The sequence below is a fragment of the Lutjanus erythropterus genome, chromosome 7 (genome assembly GCF_056507025.1).
Source record: "Lutjanus erythropterus isolate fLutEry1 chromosome 7, fLutEry1.hap2, whole genome shotgun sequence".
NCBI classification, from domain to species: Eukaryota; Metazoa; Chordata; class Actinopteri; order Lutjaniformes; family Lutjanidae; genus Lutjanus; species Lutjanus erythropterus.
In genome coordinates this window covers 17,748,434-17,770,862 of record NC_139323.1, presented here as the reverse complement: position 1 = coordinate 17,770,862, position 22,429 = coordinate 17,748,434, and the positions used below count along the sequence as shown (strand labels likewise).

General features: G+C 39.2%; 3 protein-coding genes across 4 annotated transcripts; 2 read left to right on the top strand and 1 right to left on the bottom strand.

Moving 5' to 3' along the window:
- Positions 1 to 165: 165 nt before the first annotated feature.
- Positions 166 to 5,418, bottom strand: armh1 (armadillo like helical domain containing 1). The gene is made up of 11 exons (XM_084722991.1): positions 5,205 to 5,418; positions 4,015 to 4,083; positions 3,762 to 3,928; positions 3,470 to 3,666; positions 2,761 to 2,845; positions 2,451 to 2,567; positions 2,148 to 2,220; positions 1,298 to 1,427; positions 807 to 884; positions 615 to 696; positions 166 to 516 (listed from the first exon to the last, which is right to left on the bottom strand). Exons 1-11 carry the CDS (start codon positions 5,408 to 5,410, stop codon positions 494 to 496), a joined length of 1,227 nt encoding a protein of 408 aa, XP_084579117.1. The 5' UTR covers positions 5,411 to 5,418; the 3' UTR covers positions 166 to 493.
- Positions 5,419 to 7,055: 1,637 nt separating this feature from the next.
- LOC146323854 (galectin-3-binding protein A-like) lies at positions 7,056 to 9,619 on the top strand. The gene is made up of 5 exons (XM_084722204.1): positions 7,056 to 7,146; positions 7,360 to 7,554; positions 7,667 to 7,798; positions 7,933 to 8,191; positions 8,353 to 9,619. Exons 1-5 carry the CDS (start codon positions 7,089 to 7,091, stop codon positions 9,374 to 9,376), a joined length of 1,668 nt encoding a protein of 555 aa, XP_084578330.1. The 5' UTR covers positions 7,056 to 7,088; the 3' UTR covers positions 9,377 to 9,619.
- Positions 9,620 to 13,060: 3,441 nt separating this feature from the next.
- Positions 13,061 to 22,278, top strand: mpnd (MPN domain containing). Of its 2 annotated transcripts, none has more exons than XM_084722988.1 (13): positions 13,061 to 13,755; positions 14,272 to 14,474; positions 15,332 to 15,553; positions 16,523 to 16,622; positions 16,724 to 16,802; positions 16,893 to 16,989; positions 17,079 to 17,151; positions 17,262 to 17,338; positions 17,802 to 17,970; positions 19,004 to 19,086; positions 19,227 to 19,316; positions 19,399 to 19,491; positions 21,207 to 22,278. In XM_084722988.1, the coding sequence occupies exons 1-13, from the start codon at positions 13,752 to 13,754 to the stop codon at positions 21,291 to 21,293; spliced, it is 1,377 nt and encodes a 458-aa protein (XP_084579114.1). In that variant the 5' UTR covers positions 13,061 to 13,751; the 3' UTR covers positions 21,294 to 22,278. The 2 variants fall into 2 exon arrangements, with proteins under 2 accessions (XP_084579114.1, XP_084579115.1); XM_084722989.1 differs by having other exon boundaries at positions 13,063 to 13,755; positions 19,004 to 19,074.
- The last annotated feature ends 151 nt before the right edge of the window (positions 22,279 to 22,429 follow it).

Below are 22,429 nucleotides of genomic sequence, written 5' to 3'. Positions count from 1 at the left end.
ATATTAAAACGGGATTTTACTGTTGCAGTTGTGTTACCAACAGTATAAAAAAAAATAAATCTGAAAAAAAAACAGAAAATCTTCACCTTTGTTAAGCTTGAACCATACAGTACTTCAGTAAATGTACTCAGTTACATTCCACCATTGTGCCATGCATATAAAACAAAAATGTAAATTATCATGGAAAAATTTTTTAAAAAGATAACATTAAAAAATATATAAGGTTAAATGTTGAAATCTCTTTATGACAGGTCCTAAACAAACAATTCGGTGTAAAACTAGTGGGTGCAGATAATAACATTTGAGCTTATTATTTCCATGAAATCATATGTCAAGTCCAAATTAATTCCTTTCTACACAAATGTAAAAGGAACACAGCAAATTAAGAAACTGCCTTTTAATAACATACTTTTGTTTGCATATATTGGACATTATATTTACACAAGATTCTCTTCATCTGCATCATTAAATGATTTGTTCATCTTGTCGGTCTTCAGAGTTTATCACTGTCCAAAACTGAAATGCAAACAAAACAATTACTCTCACATAGTACAGGCAACTGAGAAAAAACAACAACAAACTTTTGATCAGTCTTAAGATGAACTAATCATTACCTTCAGTTATGTTCACCTCGTTATTTAACAGGATTTCTGTTTGTGTTTCATCCATGTTCATGTAAAAAGTGTCGGCTTTGTGCTGCAGACAGAGTGTGAAAGAAAGTGCCTGTTAGTGCTGCTGCTTTAGCAGCCCTCACATTGTCATTTTAACTAATGTTGTCATAATATTAATACATTATTGAAGCTTACCATAAAGGCTGCAAACATTGCACTGCCAATAACTCTCTGCACACGTTCCTCAACAACTGGGTATGAGCGGACGAAATGCTGGCCACAGATGAAAACAGTGTTAGTGTGTGTGTGTGCACATGCAGGCTGCAGTATGTAACCTACATATGCCAAAACGTCTTGAAGGGCTCTGTTTTTGAACAAGCTGTGCTGTGCTTTGGACTTGGATGTACAACTGTGTTGTTTGTACTTTCCATGGTTTACTTTACATTAAAAGGAAACTTGCTGTAACCTGCATGAGAGAGCTGTATTAAACTGTATCATAAATAGCAACTTTGGGGCATTTTATTGGAAGTATGCATCATCAAATCTCAGTGTAAAAGCCCCTCAGTAGCTTTTTAATTGGAGGAAATACTCACAGCACAAGTTGTGTAGAAATCATCTGACACAGAGGATTGTGTATGTATACATGTGTATGTGTGGTACATGTATATATGAAAGCATGTATGTACCTCCAATGCCAGACTGGCTTGTATTTGGGCATCAGTGTGTTCTCTGTTGCCCATAGCGTAAAGAAGAGGCTGGATCACTCCGAGAGAGAGAAGCTCACGAGAAACCTCCTGACTGTCTTCAGCCAGCAAGCTTCAACACGTTCACACCATAAAAGAAAATCCTTATGACAACAGCTAAAACTATTCAATCCTGTCTCCAAGAAATTATGTGTATACTAGATTGTTTTAATAATTACACTGTGGTGACAACTGAAATCCTGCCTGAATTGTTTGCAGACATTGATATGTTTAATTGAAAAAAAAAAAAAATTATATAATGTGTTGGATTTGCAAAGAGGTGGCTGTGGTGGATCGCAGGCATACAAAGTGCAATTAACATTAAGGTTAAAGAAAGATCTTGATTTTGGGTATGTTCAGGCAACGAAAGCATTTTGGTTAGAGTTAGAGACAGATCCTCATTTTGCTTAAATATCAATGAATACATTTCATGTCCCAATTCAGGACACACAGGACAGTAAACATTTAATTGATACTCTTAGAATCCACATTTTTGCGCCTTAATCTAAATGAATCTCCTCATTAACAGAAAACATATTTTGGACGACATTACATTTCCCTCATAATGTATTTGCTGTTCCAAATTAGTTGTGTGTAAACATGATTTCTAGGAGACAGGGCTGAACTATCACACTGTGATAATGAAAGCAATCAAAGCAACACACTGGATATATTATTTCAATCTATATTACGCATTCTTACACAGGACTTCATGTTCTGACAATGTTTGTTGCATAATTAAACATTCATTACATCATGTCTAGTTATAATTGACTAATATTTGTGTCCATACCGTACAGTTTTAGCTGCAGCAGCTTGTTGCACGAACACAGGCAGAGATCCAGTCGTCTTGATTTCATCAGACTCTGACGGGATCGTAAGTACCAACAAAACACATTAATGTAATAAATTAGATAACACATTAACTGATGGGGTTGCGCAAGTGAAAAAGTATGTATTTGTTTCAGAGATGGAGAATTCTGAGAATAACACGGGTGGTCCTGAAGGAAATTCACATTCAAAGTTGGGTCTTAAAGAGCCACTGTATCAGTCTATGGGGAAAAAAATCAACACAGTTATAGATCAAACCTGTTACCTTCCACATCCTGGTGCTGCTGTATGTCTTCTTTGGTAGGCCTCAGCAGAGTCACCAGTCCGCTGAGCAGCACTGGCCTCACATCATAACACCTCAGGTCTACAATCCAATTTATAGCTGCCAGAAACATACGAAGTGAGAGAAAAGGGGTTAGACAAGATTATGATGTGATTTTTTCAGTCACAGTCACAATGGATTGTTGATTAATCTGTTATTTCAAGCCAAGTATCAGCATACAAAAAAATAAACAACTTATCAGCCACAACAAAGGTTTACCACCATGTGGTTTTTAGGCATTTTCTCTGCGTACCTTCATCCTGAACGTCTAGGTGCAGGGACCTGAGCATATTCAGCAGAGGTTCTACAATGCTGTGATGAGCTGTCTTCATTTTGGTCTGAGAGACAGGAGAGAGAAAAAAAAAACTATTGTATTTCTTCTCATATGTTGAATATGTGAAAACTGTTTTCATTACCTTGGTTCAGTAAAAGCTGAATAAAAATTTTATTTTAAAAAATATATAAAATGCATGTGACTCAGGTCAACTCAGGAAATTAAACGTTTACGATAACAAGGTTTAATACTTCTTGCCAGGAGGATATCATCTAAATTGGGTGGTGCTCATTTAGTCTGTGTTGCTCCTCTATTCTCCTCGATCAAGCTTCAATAAATATGTCTGGTTAAAGGGACAGTTCACCCAAAAACACCCAAAGACATCAAGGTCTCCTAAAACTTTGTTAATCACATGTCACAAGATTTCCTTCACAAGGTTCATTGTGTGAAAGAGCAAGGATGAGGTCACATGCATGTTCTAAGAACTATGACGGGACATGCGTGCACTAAAGGGATAGTTCGGATTATTTTAAAGGGTCCCTCTCTGCCTCTCAGACACTGGGTTGTGCTGACCAGCATCGACTCTAGGAAATAAACTGACTATGGAAAAGTACATCATACATGCCCACTTCAAATAATCCAAACTATCTTTTTAATATGTGGCTTAGTGTGCACTCTCTTGCATTACCTGCATAGTGCGTAAGGTGTGTAGGGCAAGCTGTTGGGTCTTAGGAGAGGTACAAGTCATGAGAGCAATCAGTCCTTTGTAGATTTGGTTTTGATATTTGGGGTTTCCATGGGAAAGGGACTCAAGGAGGGCCCCTGCACACTCTTGGGTTTCATCTGTGTTTGACTTAGCCAGGCACTCTGCAATCGCTTTCACACCTGCGAGAATGTAGGAAATATAGAGGATGAAGCGGACTCCTACTGTATGAACAAGTGTTAAAAATACAGCCCCTGAAAGTTTTTTTTTTTTTTACCATGGCTTTCACAGATGATCTCTTTGAACTTGCGACCAGCATTTGAGACAGTGAGCAGAAGATGGAGAGCCTCTGTCTTGTCCTTCTCTTTGCTCTGAGAGTGGCTCAAGATCTCCAGGAGAGTGAGAACACCTCCATCCTCCAGGAACTCCATTAGGTACTGATCACTAAGGATGTGAGAAATGTAGGTCACTGACAAAAACTGTATAATAATGAGGCACACATACAGGCGTAAGTATTTCATATCACTCACTGGCTTGAGGCAGAAAGGAAAATTCCGACTGCCTTCAGCTGTAGTCCCAAGAATGTCCCAAACATGTATCTGATTATTTGGTGAAGGGCTGGGTCTCAGATGATTACATAGTAAATCAAGGTTGACAAATGACAAATGACTTTCTTTCTCTAGGTATTAAGTATCATTTTTTATATATTAGTATTGTATCAGTCATTCCAGAACAGTAACCAGTAGTCAGCCTACTCACTTTAGGACTTGAAACTTTTTTAATGTACAGCTACAAATTTGCAAATTTGTGCATGTACTTGTAGTGGTAAAATTATATGCTGAACTGGTCACTATTGTTACTCTTAGTCACTTCTCATGGATTGTCAGGCACTAACTGGTCACTCGTCCTTGACCACACAGCTGTTCTCCCTTTGGAAGAACAACTTCTGATAACACAGTCACATCCTGACCCTCCCAGTAATCACTTCAGGTCCATCCTGACACAACCTCCTTCACCTCCTAACCCTATAAAACAGATTTACATTCTTGACTCATTATCAGTTCCTTTTACACTTTCTGTGTGACTGTGTACTGATCCTTTGCAACGCTCTATTAAAACACCACAAAGACAATCTTGGTCTTTGTGCCTGTTTTCCATTTTCAGATTTTCCACCACATACTCTATGCAGAAAAGGAAATGGAGGAAACAAGTAGAAAAAAATAATCATTAATATTTGGTCTGGCATTCAGCCTGCTCCCCACCTTGACCTGTGTAGATCCCCTTCCTCATTCTCAACTTTGTCAAACTAAATATGTAGCTATGGGGTTGCATAGATTACAATATAGTGTATAAGTGCTCAAGTATTAGTGATACTGTGCAGTCTAGGAATAAAGACTTGGATACAGTCTCTAATGGGGGTGATCCCCCTTTATTTATCTATATTATTTCATTTTATTTCTTTTTTTTGTCTGTTTTTGATGTGTCATGGCCTCCCCCTTTTGTTACTTACTAATTTGTTGTTTTATTTTTGTATTTGTCTCTGCTGAAGTGCAAAACTATGTCTTTATGTCTTTATTAGGACCCCCCCCAAAAAAAAAAAAAAAAAAAGTGCAAACATATGGTCTTCAAATTCACATAATTAAAGTTTGGTTAGGCTTGGCGTTGACACTGATGTGGCAGTGTGTCCAGTGATCCTGTGAAACAGCCAAGGAAAGGATACGTGAGTCTCATCCAGGTGGTGAGTCGAGCCAGGAAGAGGCTGGCCACCTGTGCGAACTCCATCTCCAGCTCGTAAAACGTTTTCCCGGTGTTTCGAGTCAGGAAAGTGTTCAACAAGCGGCAGCGGACGGTCCTGTCACCGCGGTCCCACTCTCGAAGAAAACTGAGCACTCTGCCGATATTCGCCTGCTCGTCCTGTGTTGACATCTCGTCTGACTTCCACGTTACCGGACCTGCTGCAGGTTACACTCCTCTGTGCTCCAGGATTCAGAGCCAGGCTTATTGGTGCTCTACAACGTGATTGTAGAAAAAGCTAAAATTAACTTAAATACGCAACTTCTGGCTTCACAAACGTCATTTTTAGCGGTCTTGCTTTTGTTTCGTCTCCCCCGGTTAGCTGTTTTGTAACGGTTGCTTAGCAACGTCCCTCAATTTCCTGTGAGCAGCCAGCGTTGTTTGATCAGTCGACCATCCTGGTTTTAAAATATATGTATTGTTTGACCTTATTCTGGATCTTAATGTACATTATTTGTTCTGTATATTGTCAAACTCCTCTCATAACATTTTTGCCCCTAACTGTTGCTCTAATTGAGCATAAACAGGTAACATATGAAGGGAGACTAAAGTTTTTTTTTTTTTAAGCTGTTGCCAGACTGTTTTCCATTCTGAGTTTCTCTATGCAGGCTGATACTTTCCCTGCCTCTGTTTTAAGGCCTGGATTGGCCACAGTTTCCAGAGAGTTGTGAGGCGTGTGTAACCAGGACAGTTGTATTGCATAATAATGGGACTTCTTCTTTCTTTTTTTTTTTTTTTCTTTTTTTTTTTTTTTGTGATTCAAGTTTTTATTTTCAATATCAGCTTTTCGGTACATCACTTCATCATTTGCAATTCAAGATGAGCAGACCAATCACTTGTTGTTAGTTCTTACATGGCAAGGCACATCTAAATAAGAAAAAGGACATGGCAAAACAGTAAAAAAAAAAAAAAACAAAAAAAAAAAAAAACATACAGACTGAGAAAACATCAATGGTTAGGAGAGGATGTCAATTAAGTGTGATATGTGTCCAAAAATGGTCCCAGGTAGGAGCTTTGGATGTATTTCTACCATGTATCTTATTAAGCGTGTTCATATGACGCTTTTATTATCAGATTTGCCCTTTCTACCATTCAGATGGTACTGGTGGCCAAAATTTGGGGTCCTGGCAATTCTCTTCAATGTCTGCCACCATCCTGCATGAGACAAATAAACATACATGTTTTCTGATTTCTCTTCTTTAGTAAATTAACAATATTCCTAATAGCAATACAGGTGGACAGGTAGTTAATAAGAATGGCCAGAATTTTGGTGTAAATATGAGGCAAAACCTGAGCTCATGGCAGGACATTATACATACAGACTTACTTTTTTATCGTTTTCCATTTAAAAATAATTGGAAATACATGACTAAACTGATGTCCGGGAGGTTTGTCAGTAAGCAGTTGCAGTAGTTAATGCATGATATTATTTGTCTTAACATGCTCAGATAGGTAGGGTCAGAGCTTCCTGATGCTGCGCAGGGAAAAACGGCACGACCAAGCAATGGATGCCACGAGCAGCTTGAAGGTTTGTTGATCGTCAATCATTACACCCAAATTTTGGGCAGACCTTGTAGATGTGAGCTGGGTGGATTCAAGTTGGATACTGATTTGACATATAGAAGACTGACTGGGATGACAAGGAACTCAGTGTTGGAGAGGTTAAGTTTAAGGTGGCGTTCGTTCATCCATGTCGCAATATCAGCTATCTATTTGTCAACTATCCTGAACGTAGAATAAAAAAAAATATTTTTCCATACAGAATTTTAGTGCATGTTTTCCTTCTTTTCTCCAGTGCACTGCGATCAAAATGAAAGGAAATGCTTTATTATCTTGCATTCTCTTCATCAGCGTCAGCTTGTCTGCTGGTGAGTAGCCTGTTCTTATCCAGTGAAGCTGGAGTCTATCTGTTTTTGTTTGTTTGTTTGTTTGTTTTTGTCTAAGCACAGCTGTGAGCTGTGAACACACAGACACAGAGATGAGACAAATGAATTTAAATTAAATTTAAAATGTTTGGTGGCTTATTTTAGTGAATGAACAATATGACTTAATGTTTTTTATAACATTACACCTTTCTTTAGGTTATGAGGAAGAAGCTTTTATTAGACTGGCTGGTGGTCAAAATCACTCCGAGGGTCGTGTGGAGATCTTTCATGATGGAGTTTGGGGGACTGTGTGCGATGATGACTGGAGCATATCGGATGCTGATGTGGTGTGTCGCCAGCTCAATTTCCCTGGTGCAAAAGAAGCTGTACATGCATCTGCATTTGGCAACGGTAATGAAACGTAATTTGACACCAATGATGGAAACATGTAAATGTGAACAATATATGGTACAAAGCTGTGTTGTCACTATTGGTTTTTGATCTGTGATTGATATTGTGTCAGGGGATGGTCCCATCTGGATGGATAATGTAGACTGTACTGGAACAGAGATGAACATGCACCACTGTCAGTTTCCTGGTTGGGGGATCAATAACTGTGGTCACACTGAGGACGCTGGTGTAAGATGTGAGACTGGTAAGGCAATCAACGTTTAGGTGAATAGTAGGCAATCATAGGCAATCTTCCGTGGAGAATAAAGAGTAAAAAGTCAGATGTCAATTTCTCTTTACAACAGAACCCCTCACTTTGCCCATATTTATCTCTCTCAGGGCCTACAAACAGAGAGGGAAGCTATGAATATGACCACAGTGCCATCCTCTCTCATCAGCTGGAGGAGCTGTTTGACAGTGGACATGGCTGTGACTTGAACATTACAGTGGTGGTGGACAGCCACATAGTTGAGACAATCTGTGCTCACAGCATCATCCTTTCTCTGAACTCAGACCTCAGAACTTCACAGCCAGACTTCAGCATCCTCAGCATTGATGTCAGTATTTACTGCAGTCAATACGCCAACAACTTTGTCAGGTAAAAGTAAACTTGTGTCCTATTTTTTTTTTTAACCTGCTTTGTCTTGTAAACCTGCACCACTCGTACATGATTTTTATATTTCAAGTTACCTTCTGTCTAATTTTATGCACTGAATTAGAAATAGCTGAACCTTGCTAATGAAAATGTTTATATTTCAGACACTTCTACACAAGGAAGATTGATGCCACACTATCCTCTGCTCACTGCATTCTCAAGATGGCATCCAACTGGGGTCTGACAGAGCTTCAGAATAAGGCTGCGGATTTTTTTAGACTGACACTTCCGGATGATCCCACTTTCCAGAGTCAGGAAGCTATGTATGAGTACGCCATTTCTAGAGGTGATGAGGCATTACAGGAAGATTACATTCGCTACCTGGCATGGAACTGTGAGGCGCTGATCCGATCCCCAGCCTGGATCAATCTCCCATGTAGTGTGGTCCAAGCTCTTCTGTCTCGCTCAGACCTAGTGGTACAAAATGAAACTGTCATCCTGAATGGACTGGAGAGATGGGCGGCGGCCCAAGAAAACACAACTATTCCTGAGGAGCTTCTCAAGCTCATCCGTTTCCCAATGATACCAGCTGAGGACTTGTACACACTTGATGACTCAGAGTACCATGCCGGCAGGTTTCAGGGGTTTCAGTTTAATTCACTGCCCTCCATGCCACTGCTCAATGACCTGGAAGAAGAACAAAGTGTCTACATATCTAGGATTTACACTGGCAGGCCATGGAGCTTAACCTTTCCACACTACCTTGTCAAAACTTACAGTAATCTGGGGTTCCATCATATTCGTGGCCAACGCATCTATAATCTGACATTTGATTTCCAAACACCTGCTCATAACAGTGCCTATTATACTTTTTACAAAGTGCACTGGAACACAAGAGTATATGTCAGTGATGAAGATTGCTCAAGTGAAAATATCACCTGCCTGTCTTTGCCAGCTGTTAGCTTGAAGAGTGACAGAGAGAAGAGTAGTGACTTATCCAGTAGTATGAGGGGACTTATTCATTACAGCAATAAGCTGGTTGTTTGGTGTGAATTTAGTTATGTGGTCCATGTTGAGGAATTCAGTGCTGTTAGTGGGGAGAATTTTGTATTTGTCCCAAGCAGCAAACACATCTATCCATGCTCCTCAAACCAGTTCTCCTACCAAGTGGTGATACATCCTCAGTAATTAACCAATTAGTCTCCATCTCTGCTGAAGGGCCTATTGTAACGTTGTTCTTAAGTATAGCTTTTACTGTCTGACATCAACACATTTAAAAATATATATACTTTTCTGCTTTTTTATGGCCTTAATGTGATAGGACAGCTGAAGATATGACAGGAAAGGGAGAGTCGGGGGATGGCATGCAGCAAAGGGCTGCAGGGCAGAATCAAACCCACAGCCGCTGCAGAGGACTCATAGCCTCTGTACATGAGGCCACTACATTAACAGAACTTGTGGTAAAAGGAAAAACATGTTCAGTTGTTCCTTATTATGTACCTGTACACTCAACATATAACATTAGTGCATGCATTTATAAGATTGACTTGATGAATAATTGTTTTTAATACCTGTCTGTATAAATATTGTATGTGTATTCAGAATAATACTGCTGCGTTTGCGTAACTGCCTCATTCATCCGCATCTATCAGAAGGATTTGTCCAACCTGTTAACATAATAAATATCAGAAAGAATCTATTGTTGTTTTTCATTCACAGGATGTCAGATACTGACGTTCTGGCTTGATACAGCATCCCGAGCACAGCAAAATAATAAGAAATACAAGCAGAGGTCAGGGTCTCTGCAGATACAGCCAACACCACACACATCCAGTGGGTCAATGAAGCATGATTAAAGGGGATTTTTTCTACATGGGTCTATATATTGTTGTTGGTTTTTTTTGTCGCATATTATGCCTTTAAAACAATTATGTAATGTTAATGATACCAGTGAAGGAGACTACTAATTTTCATGACATTTTTATATTATCGGATTTAAATACCAGGAGCTTCCAGGTCTGACAATGGAACACATCTGTGCTCGATTTACCTGACCTTTCGTGACTTATTTAATGGAAAATAGCTCCATCTTATGGCAGCATGGCCCTAATGTTTAACATTATGATGGCTTCACCTCTATCAATATTCAGTACTGCCTTGACAACATCAGATGCACCTTCAGTATATACAAGCATCTGTCTAAGCCTGAGGACAAAATTGTGTCATATTGCATTTAAACTGTCACTGTATTTACTTGAGATGTGGAGTGACAAGAATGCAAAGTAATAATAATAATATAATAATTAATAATTCATTATACTTATATAGCGCTTTTGAACATTTGCATGTTTTGTTATTTCGGCTCCGTACCTAAGTAAATTGAATCTAAAATTAAATGACTATGGACTTCAAGTTCAACCTTTCAGCTTAAAGTTGTGGGTATTTTCAGTTATATCAAGTGAACCATGTAGTAATTAAAGTCATTTGACAGGGTGACAATTTCAGAGCAACAAAAGTTATAGTAGATAAGTTATTCCTATAAACCTGATTAAAATGGTCACATCTATTACCTGGTTACAGATTTTTTTTAGTTTGATGAGAAGATAATAAATACCCTCATACCAAAAATGAATATCTGCTCTTTAAACTCTTAAACATTGTTTAATTTTCTATCCAATGTGCTGAAGGACAGAACAAAAATAACCAAAGATTTTGTCATAGACCAAATACATATTGACCGACCAAACTTACACCTGTAGGCGGGACCAACACCTAAACTTCTCCCTCTTACAGTTACAAGGATCCAGACACTGTAGACATGGGGTGTGTTCCTTACATCCAGGATCAGGGGTTAATCCCTGTCAACATTTCAGCAGGTCCCTCAACGCGTCACCACTTCTGGACGACAACATGTGGACAAGTCTGGTGACAAACATCTCCCTAATAACAAAAGTAATGACACAAAAACAATTTCTGAATCATTTTATGGGTCCATCACTGTGAAAACTGTCTGTATTTTAGGTGACAGGTCGGCCCAGTGGTTTGACTGATCACACTCTCATATACACAGTCCAAGGGAGGATACAAGGGAAACCCTGACCTGAGTCTGCAGGGATATACAGGACACTCAGTGGTCACTTTATTAGGTACACTTGAAGAATCTAATGTAATCAGCACAGCCACCCATTCTACTTTTATGTTGTCTATAATGCTCAAGATTTTTACGCTGTTATAGAGGTTTTGATTCAATTATTTGTCTTTGCATTGCCTGCCTCATGCATGTAAAGACAGAGGACAAAAATTATAAACACCTTAATATAATTATAGTTCAGTACAACACCACTTTAATTAGGACATGAGTAAAAAGCATGATTAAAGTTACACATGTCCAACTTTGTCAAAAGAAGAACATTACAAACTTGATAAAAGTTCGTGGCAGAGCTGTTTGAATTGCATTAGACTGTACAGGTGTACCTAATAAAGTGGTGTGTACAACCTCCATACATTGGGGATGTCTCACTCTCCTAGTCTTGTAATGAACTGTCCCTCACAGGAGTCCAGGGAGAGTCAAAGCAGGGGGGGACTAGGCGTAGGACTTGGGGATACAGTACTGGAGGTGCAATGAGACGGGAAGAGTCAAGCTATAAATTATTTTGGAGGATACAGGAAGCTGTTTCTGACAGTTACACACTTTGTTGTTTTTTGGATCCTTTGTAAATATCTACCCTGCTCGGTCATCACACATCAGCTCTTCAACAGAAGCACATGAGATAATTAGCAATCTGCAGTTTTATTTTACTTTTACTGTTATCACCCACATTCATGCTGCTGGTTGTATCACCGTCACTGACAGTGAATCTAACAAACGATGTGTGTAATAAATAACTGAATTAACCAGGAACAAGCTGCCGACGTTACTTACTTGAGCTACATTAATTATAATCAAGAATAACGTTACTAATACGGTCACAGCTTAGTGTTGATCACGTTAACAACAAAGCTAATAACCAAACATAAGCTCTGTATGCCAACAAACGCCAATAACTGAAATTAATTTGAAGTTGAACAGGAAAACTGGTACATGGTTATGGTAAGTTAAAATTAACTGTACTTATAATATAACTTGCTATTATTAAACATGAACTAAACGGCTACATAAAAATGCGACTGCTGACTAGATCCATCAAAAGGTCAGCTCATACATTAAAATGTCAAAAAAAAAGTAGTGATTTCATCAACTTATCACTTGAGAAATCCAATGAATGAGCTTCAGTCTGGAACTATTCAGTGTTTGGAACTATCCGCCATGAACCACGTGACGTCACGCATGCGCAAATGAGCTGTGGCCGCAGTAGAACGACACTATAGGAAATAAGGAAAATAAAGAAATGAAACAAAGAACAACGTAAATTTGACTTATTACTGTGTTTTTGTTTCCTCGTTTATCTGATTTTTTCATTTCAAGCAGAAGATGGGAAAACAAACGTCTTGTTTTCAACATTTGGTTAATACAGAAAAAACAAATAAACCAAATTTTCACTCGTTTTTTTAGTTTGCCAAACTGAACTGAATAAATGAATGAACCGACGATACACGGACCGGCTGTCTGTAAAATCAATGTCAACTGAATTTTCTGAAATTCACTGGAATAGTATAAAGCATCAGTAAACGGAGATGCTAAATAGAAGAAGTACAACAAACTTGTGCAGCACTAACTTACTTTCACCCAGTAGTAAACTGCAGCTTTATTACAGAGGTTTTAAACACTGTTTGCTATTGTATGAACACAGGCCTGTGTTACCACCACGTGGGGCTGAGAGGAACTGAAGCCAGGGGAGACACACTGCTGGAGGTTTGCTGCCCTCCGCAGGCTGCTTCCCGGTAAATCTGCTTCTTGTCGGAGATAAAGAGAAGGAACATCTCGGTGTACTGAAGAAAAAAAAAAAACACAGTAAAACAGTAAAGTACGGGACAGGGTCGTATCATAACAGCACACAAGTCACTGTTTTTAGCTGCTGTGCAGTGTTTGTCATATAGAAAGAGCTCAGACTCTTCAGGATGTACTTTTAATCTACCTAAATGCCAAATAGCGGCTGGCTCACACGCACGGGGCGACACTTCATCTTTCCGGGGGAAACGAAGATTTATCGCTACATTGTTTAGATTTCCAACAACATATAAGACACCTCCTGCAACCCCAGTCGATGGTTTTATGTTTTTGACGATTGTGTGGTGTTTTTAGTGCAATAATGGCAGATATAGACCGGCATGGCACGTCAGACAAACCCGCTCAGAAGAACACAGGGAGAGTGACAAGGACGGGGAGAGGGAGAAAGAAAGGGGAGGGGAACTGACATTAAAGCAACACAACAAGGAAACTACACTGCTGCAGAGCCACAGACGCCTTCATTTTATGTTTTTGAATAATAGCCGGAGCTAGTGTGGCGAAGTGTATCTGTGAAATCTGCCCGGAGCTCAACCCCCACACAGCGGCAAGTGCCCCGGAAAGGAGCAGCTTTTGACCGAGTTGGATTTAAAGGCGCTCTCCGACGCTTTCAGAGATATGGGTGAGAATAATGAAAGAGGGGTTTAATTGTAAATCTGAGGGAAATTAACAGAGGGGGGGAACAGGCCTCTTCTTTGCGGAGGGAGCCATGCCCTAATGGGAGGTGGAAACAAAGGCCAACCGCATAGCTTAGCCGTAATTAATGAAATGCCAATTTAGATTATCTTTTGGCTATTTTGGCCCCTTGAGATTCCTTTCACCATGATAGGGCTGCTATCAGTTTAGCATGCTACACTTATGAATGATGCTGGCTGCCATTACAGTGGGGCTTTCATTATAAAGTCACTGTAATTAAAATAATGGGACATTTGCATTGGCTTTGTTCCCAATGTAACTATGATATGCAGATGTTTAACTGGTTCTCAGGTGATTTGGCTCGTTTTGAAGCCTCTGAGTAATTTGACAAAACATTAAGTGAATGCATACTAACATGCCAGGATTATGTTTTTTCAACACACACATCACTCCCATAAATCTGAGTACATTAGGATCCATGATGTGTGTTTGGTCTCCTCAGGCTCAGAGCCACCCAGCTCTCCACAGGTGGTGGAGGATGGAGGAGAGGAGGATGAGGAGGAGCTGAGTGGAGGGGAGGAGGCAGACCTGCGGTCCAGCTCCGGCCGGGGCTCCCTGCTGACCCGGCGGGGCATCACCCTGAGAGTGCTGCTCAAAGACGGCCTGGTGGAGCCAGGAGACGGCGTGCTAGGCATCCACTATTTGGTAATAACATACATCACAACATCTTAACATGTCATACCACGTTTCCACCCAAAGTACCCAGAACTTTAAGACCCAGGAACTACAACTAAAGACATGCAAAGATTAGGCAAACTGACCCTTCCTAAGTCCCGTCCTTTTTGCTCTGTTTCAATGACAGTTGAACAAGCTTTGTACCGTGGTCGACTTTTTTTTCCTGTACTTATATATGGTATGTGCTAGGATCATCTGTGTTGAAAAGAAAGCCAAATTTCTCGGAGACTTGTAAAGCAACAGATGTTCACTATTCTTAAGTTAGCTAATGTTAGCAAAAAGCCAGCTAACTAGATAGTTAATCTACATGAATCACAAAATAGATAGTAAGACAACATTTTGCTTAAAATAGCTTGCTAGTTAGCTAGAGTTTTTCTAACATTAGCTAACTTGAGATGTGACGGTATATTTCGCTTTTACACAAACAGGAGAAAGTTAACCAAGCAAAAAGGGGTGGGACTTAGGAACAGTCAATTAATCCGTAGTGACTGTTTTCACACATGAGTTTAGCCACATAAAGTGCAGGCATTATTACGTAATATTCAGAGATATTCAGAACTGCAAGCCACACCCCCAAAGTTCTTTTGGAAAGTACTACCCTGCAAGCAGGGTCTTTTTGGGGGGAAGAAATAAGATCCCTGGCACTTAGTTTAGAACTTGTTCCCTTTGGTGGAAACGCACTGAATTCCTCCAAAGGTTCCTAGTCCCTGGGGAAAGTTAAAGCAGAGGAAACGCAGCTTCTGCTTAGTACAATGTGAAGTTGTACTTTAAGGGACACACATGCCTTGTTTTTTAACTCAACACATCTCTCTTTTCTGCTCCCGTAGGGTAAAAACTTTGTAGGAGACCTGTTAACTGATGGGAAAATCAGATGGGTGGAGACGGGCCAGATCTTCAACTCTCCTAGTGCCTGGGCAACACACTGCAAACGTTTGGTCAACCCGGCCAAGAAATCTGGCTGCGGCTGGGCATCTGTGCGCTACCGTGGACAGAAGCTGGTCCAGTATAAAACCACCTGGCTGCACAAGTACCAACCCAGCGCAGACATGGTGAGAGAACAGTGAAATTTGTCATTTCCATTTTTATTTTTCCTACTCAGCATGTAGCATCAAATACTGTCTATAAGGCAACATTCTGTCCTAAGCAGTATGATGTTTAATGTTTGTTGAGGTCAGATATCATGACCTAAATGTTGCCTTGAACAATGAAAAGATTAAAAGGTGCTCCTAAACGACTACAGGTAGTTTATGGATCAGTACAGAGTCTGGACTTTTGGTTTTTGGCCATGCATGATTCTTGGAAGGCAGAGAGAAGAAGGGAAAAGCGTAGAACAAACAGAATAACGGCTGATTGTGAAAGAGTTGTGATTTAATTAGTATAACTCAAAACAACAGTACTTTGTAAATGAAAAAATAGTCTCCCCATCAAAGATCCTGGCCTCACTGTGGACATGAGCTGTGACAAAGTTTCCCCCCAACTTTTCTTTGAAAAGATGATTTTTTTTCTGTCTTTTTTGCAGCTTTAGTGCTGCACTGATTAGTTGATTAAAAATTGGCAACAATTTTGATAATTTATAAATAATTATAGTTATTTTTCAAGCAGAAATGTTTAACATTTTATGATTATACAGCGCAGCACTGTATAATTATTCTATATTTTATAGACTAAATGATTAATCAATTAAATTAAAAGTGAAAAGAATTGTAGGTACAGTAAGAGTGATTTCAGTAGTAATCACTTTATATGTTTGAATAAATAAAAATGGGACCTAAAATACTTACCAAAAAAAAGTTATTTTAGAAAGGTGTTTTAGAAAATTATTTTAGAAATAACTTAAAAAAGTTGTTTTAGGACTCCAGTGACAGGCAGAAATGTTGAGAAGCAACGATCTTGTGACCTCCCAGTTTTATTTCTCTTTGTTGGGATCGCTGCTGTAAATCTTACTAAATGTGTGATATTGTCTGTATCACTGTACTTACATCATCCTGTGCCATTATGTTTTTTTCTTGTGATGCCAGAGCCTGGTGAGTGAGGAGGATGATGACGAGGATGAAGAGGAAGGGAAAACAGCTGTGCAGGCAGATGAGAAGATTAAGAACAACAAACCTGGACTACATGGTATAATTCTCTTTTTTTTCCACACATAAGTGTTTGATAGTCTGTTAACATAATTGTGTGTAAACAAACTGGAAAACAGATGTTAATCTTAACTCTTACAGACGTCATGGTTTCACGGAGAACTGACAGAGAGAGGATCCCTGTCAGGTATTGCACCTTGGGCACCAGGGATGCTACCAGGTACCGACTTTTATTCAGAACGATCGATTTAGTTTTGTGTGATCAGGGGAGTGAATTAAGAGTGTGATGAACACTGACTTGTATCCTCAGAGATCCGCACACACTGGTGGAGCTGTCCGCCTTCTCAGCCATCAACAGATTCCAGCCTTTCAATGTAGCCGTGTCCAGTAATGTATTGCTGCTAATGGTAAGCAACAAGCACATCTAAAAACAGGGTAATGTAATGCAGATAGACAGTTAAGAGACCAAATTAGGTGCTTTTTTTATCCTCATCAGGACTTCCACTGTCACCTGACCACCAGTGAGGTGGTGGGATACCTCGGAGGACGGTGGGATACAAATACACAACGTGAGTGTGACTTAACCCCAGAGATAACTAAGAAATATACACAAGTAGGAGATAAGAATAAGGCCATCTGTAACGACTTCGCCTTCCTCTCTGTGGTGGATGTATTTCAGTGCTGACAGTCTTAAGGGCTTTCCCCTGTCGGACCAGGCTGGCAGACAGAGACTCTGCTTCTGCTGTGGAGGAGGAGGTAACACATGGACAGTGAATCAGTAGTCTGCTCTAACAGCATGTGTGCGTTCACAAAACATGAAGGTGAATGACACGCTTTTTTAAAAAATTCACAAGATCTTCCCGCGCCTCAGGACAGTTCAGCAGACAGCGCTTGTCAACATGCATCTGTCTTTCCAAAAGCCAGAAACCAAAGAACCAGCTCTCAGATTTCCATCACTGGGAGGTTAACACTGACTAATGTGCAATACAGTGTGTTAACACCAATGATTTTTGCTCATAAATTAAAATCAAATAGTAGTTCATTTCTGTTAATAATCTTTTTAGACAATTAGACTTATCCAGTTAATATCGAGCTTCTTTTGTGATGTATCCATAATTAATAACGTCATAGTCTTTACGTATTCACTTTCACTCAAGTGAAATTAAAATGATGCTGGGTTTTTATCTAATCAGCATCTGTCATGTTGACTGTCCTCCAGATCTGTCAGAACCTGTTCATGCGTGGGCTGTCATTGGTGGGCTGGTACCACAGTCACCCGCGAGGTCCGGCTCTGCCATCGCTGCAGGACATCGACTCCCAGATGGACCATCAGCTGAGGCTTCAGGGTTCAAACAACGGCTTCCAGCCCTGTCTGGGCATCATCTGTGGTGAGTGCCGGCCTTTATGTGGGACTATATTAATGCGCTCTTTACAGGGAAATTCTCTCAGACGTTATTGATACCATGCAAGGAAATTAAATCATAATGCTGCTGAAATAATACACAAGTAATATAGCAGGAGATGTAGAGGATCTGTCTACAATATATGGCAGGCAAAATGAATACAAAAAGTGTACTACAGTGTTAGATATAGTGACCCACAAGTTGCACTACCCAATCAATATGCACTTCAGCATATAGCAGCATATTCATTTGGTGACATGGACTAAAAATATATGAAGAAAGAAAAAAAAAACAGTGACAAAGTTGCAATTCAACTAACCTATAACTTTCTATACCCCTGAGGCCAAATTTTTAATATTTATTCAAATGCATTTTCTGTTAACAGAACCCAGTAATCCATTTTATTTGTTGTTTTAGTTGCCTGGTTATATTTTATGTTTTATTAGGATATTTTAATTTTTTCATATTTCAATTCTAATGTCTGAATTTTCTTAAGAGTTGCTTTTGGCAAGCTCTTTGAAAGGGTTACACCCTTTGCATTATTATGCTATTATGTATTGTGTCATTTTACCAGTGACATAAAGTGGTCTTAAAATGACAGTTATGTTATTTATGTACTTATGGGACAAGATATCATCCAACAAAAGTAGTGATCAGGACATAACTACTTTATCATGTTATCATGGTCGACCAGCTGTCACCTCAAACTGACAAAGCCACTATATGTTGTACTTTTTAAAAATCTAAGAAATGTTATATTTACTGTTTTGTGAAATGTAGGAGGGATATTTTGTAGATTTTAATTGAAAATAGTCATTGTAAAACACCAACTCTTAGAAACTTCCTGCACCGCGATGATTGATTGATTGATTGATTAAAGTTTTAAAGAGGCATTAATCTAGTTTCTAAATCAGCATCATCACTGTCATGAACTTTGGTTTTCCCAGCAGAACCTGGGCTTTCTCACCATCCGGCAGGTTTGACGGCACAAAGTTTCCAATTTTGTTTCTTTTTTCAGGTCCATATTACCACGGCAATCAAGGTGTGGCGTCCACAATAACTCCATTCTGGGTCGTACCACCGCCCGAGGTGAGGACACAGGTGCAACTAATTTTGATTGAACTACTCATCTTGTTATTTTTAAAGTTTTGTTATTTAGTTTGGCCTTTTCTGATACTGTTAATGTAAAACATTTGTGCTCATGTTTTGTCTAAATTTATGTATCATTTGCCTTCCTGCAGCAACGGCCTAATGACTACGGTATCCCAGTTGCTGTAGAGGTCACCTATGTACAGGACAACTTTCTCACCAGTGATGTTCTTAATGAGATGGTACGGCCTCTGTCCAGTGAAATACTGTAGAGACATATTTACTGTAAATACAGTACAAATGGTCTATTTATTTCCTCCACAGATGCTGCTGGTTGACTACTACAGGGCAGCTCCTGACCTCGTCCAGTTCAACCAGTATTGGTGTCCTGATACGACCATGATGGACAAGATCAAGGTAGGATGATTTTTTTTTTAGAAGACTTGCCATCTTTATTAGGTGATGACCTGAGCATTCTCACTCGTCTTAAGATGTCTTATATTCACATTTATTAATAAAGGGCCGTAAAAAGTATTTAATAGTCTTACATTTTGTTTGTTTGTTCCACCAGTATAAGAAAAATAAGTAAGGCAATCATCAGTCCAGTTTACACAAGGAAGGTGACCAGATTCATTACATAGTCCACCAGTAAGGATTGCCCTCTTGCTCGGGCCAAGTAGATTGCCAAGTTCGGCTAGTAAATCTGGCAACTTGCCTGGTTGAGCAAGTGGTAAAAAACAATGACACTATCACTATTCACTATATATCACTATTCACTATATATTTTTCATGCAAAATGGCAGAAAATGCTGTTTTCAGCTACTTAAATATGGAGTTTTCTGTCTTTCCTCTGTTTATTATCACATTAAACTGAATAGTCTTTGGGTTTTAGAGATACAAAAGGAGACATTTAAAGACATTACCTTGGACTTGGAAAAACTGGGATGGTCATTTTTCACTATTTTCTGACATTTTATAGATGTTGCAGCCATAGAATTAATATGACCGTTGTCTTTAGTCTGTTTTTATTTAACAACCGCTAATAAAACAATTAGGGCAACAGGGTTGCAGGCAAAGGCGAAGTAAAAACTGGCTTCAGGCAAATAGTTGATCCACACTCCTGACAACACAAGTGAAAAAAAACATTAACATTGAACTCTGATTACAACAACAGACTGTCAGTATGCTAAATGAGACAGGATGGTATTTATCTATTTATTTAAAAGCCATGTACAAACTAGAAAAAGACAACTACAATAATAATTCAGCCTTGGTCTAAATGACTCTCAGCATTGATAAAGCCTCATTTCAGACTCTGATTGTAGGACAGCTTGAATGATTAATATCAGTAATAATAAACGTATTTGGACAAATATTAAATCGTTTAGTGTTATTTTATCTTACTTATAATTTTTGACTGATAATTCATGTATATACTCAGAAGAGTGCACCTATATTTTTACATTTGATGTTTAGTTCTATTGCAAAATTTGATGGTGGCATTATGTAACAATTGCCTGCACAAAAATACAGCAGCGCCATCAGTGAGTCGGAGCCATAGAAGGTATATAAAATAGGTTGAAATCCTATTTAATGTACCATCTATGGTTGAAGGGAATTGTTTCCCACTGCCCCCTCCTCCTCGGACTCCAGGAAGCTCAGGCAGGCTGCACGACAAGCTTGACAAGTTGATCAGCTGTTTCTAACTGTTAGTTGTCTGTCAGTGTGAAGCTAAGCCTGTTATCCTGAAAACAAAAGCCCACTGCTCCAAAAATACACACTCTGGGGTTTGAGTCTTGAGTAAGTCTTATTGTCTGCCAGACTCCACTGACATATTGCTCAATTTAACTGAAACATCTACTCCTTCTAAAAGATTATCAATGGTTTCTTACAACTTGTAAACAGGCACTAACTCATTTGGTGAACATACGGCATTAATTCAAACGCTAATTAATGTGAAATGGGCAAACATCAACACAAGTTATGGATATGGATAGAAATTTCAAATTACACTGTGGCTGTAGCATTATATCACATATTATAGCCATTTTATGATTTACTACAGTAAATACAGAGGTTTCTCCTTTAACTTGCTGATGCATACTTGTACAACTCCCTGTCTTCTTCCTCAGGGCTCTCTGAGCTGCCATGCTCCCAAAGACCAGGCCTACTCTCAGATCTTAGAGCATGTCTACAGTCAGCTGAGCAACATGCACTGAGTGGATCTGCTGTGCATGCGTGCATGAGGCTGCTCTCCGATCTCAAGTCTTTCCATCTTAAACACATTTTGTGCAGATCTGACAGGACTGGAGAAGTGACGGATCTACAATGTAAAAACAAAAAAAAAAACTGCTCGAAAAACACATAGAAGAAAAACAGATGCCTTGAATTCTCTCACGCTTGAGTGATGCTTTATTTCGAAACAGCATTATGGTGAGTTAAAAAACACTTCAGTGACTCTGAAAGTGCTACATCTGTTATGCTATTAGCTCATATTTACCAATGATGAAAACAGTGAAATGTACAGTCGATACACCAAACCAGACAGCACCAGATCAGGGCACACGAGAAAAAATATTTTACAGCAGGACACTAAATAGAAGCATTACAGAGATCAGAAGTCAGCCTGCCTGTCCGGCATCGTACCTTTTACACATGGACCTATGTGCCTATCTGTGCCACTCTCTCATGGTTTGAGCAGATATTGCCAGATATGTACAATGTAAACTTTTAATGTGTTGTAATTGCCTTCATAGACTAAACCAATAGAACAGTGGTTGGGAAAAAAAAAGTGAAAATGAGTAGTGCAAAATATACTTAATTAACAAAGTATGCAACTGTGTCTTGGTTTGATCCGAACTGTACTCTGCAATAGATTTTGTGAATGTTTGTGTTCCTCAAGTCAAATTGGACGGCTGCATTGTGGTGCAAATAATTCCATTGTGCCATGCAAACTTTTTTTTAATGAACCTGTGAGTGAGTGCGTGCTGTGTTGTGAATGTGCCCCTCTACTGCTCCCTATTGGGTTATGTGAGACATGAGTCCTGTTGGTTAGGACAGATATTTGCTTCCTCTTGACCTGTACTGTATTTATTACTAACTGTGGATTGTGTGATGTACATGTATGAAGACAGAGCAATGCCTTAAGCCTGCTGATGATCCACAAAGCATTAAAATATACACACTGGAACTATTTAAACATGACTGGTTGTCCTTTGTTGACTTTATTTTAAGAGTCTTCAGTCACGCTAGCAGCACTGTGAGACTAAATGCTAAATGCTAACATGAGCATGCTAGTAGTAACACGCTCATCATTAGGAGATTAGGGTCATTTTATATACAAAAAACAAGCTAG

Excerpts from the sequence above, each read along its gene's own strand:
- armh1 (XM_084722991.1), bottom strand. The coding sequence starts at position 5,410 with ATGTCAACACAGGACGAGCAGGCGAATATCGGCAGAGTGCTCAGTTTT. Across the intron at positions 3,667-3,761 it reads GATCATCTGTGAAAGCCATG|GTGTGAAAGCGATTGCAGAG; the intron begins GTAAAAAAAAAA and ends ACATTCTCGCAG. Across the intron at positions 885-1,297 it reads AAGCCAGTCTGGCATTGGAG|CATTTCGTCCGCTCATACCC; the intron begins GTACATACATGC and ends ATCTGTGGCCAG.
- LOC146323854 (XM_084722204.1), top strand. The coding sequence starts at position 7,089 with ATGAAAGGAAATGCTTTATTATCTTGCATTCTCTTCATCAGCGTCAGC. Across the intron at positions 7,555-7,666 it reads TGCATCTGCATTTGGCAACG|GGGATGGTCCCATCTGGATG; the intron begins GTAATGAAACGT and ends ATATTGTGTCAG. Across the intron at positions 7,799-7,932 it reads TGGTGTAAGATGTGAGACTG|GGCCTACAAACAGAGAGGGA; the intron begins GTAAGGCAATCA and ends TATCTCTCTCAG.
- mpnd (XM_084722988.1), top strand. Across the intron at positions 17,152-17,261 it reads GTGGGATACAAATACACAAC|TGCTGACAGTCTTAAGGGCT; the intron begins GTGAGTGTGACT and ends GATGTATTTCAG. Across the intron at positions 19,492-21,206 it reads CCATGATGGACAAGATCAAG|GGCTCTCTGAGCTGCCATGC; the intron begins GTAGGATGATTT and ends CTTCTTCCTCAG.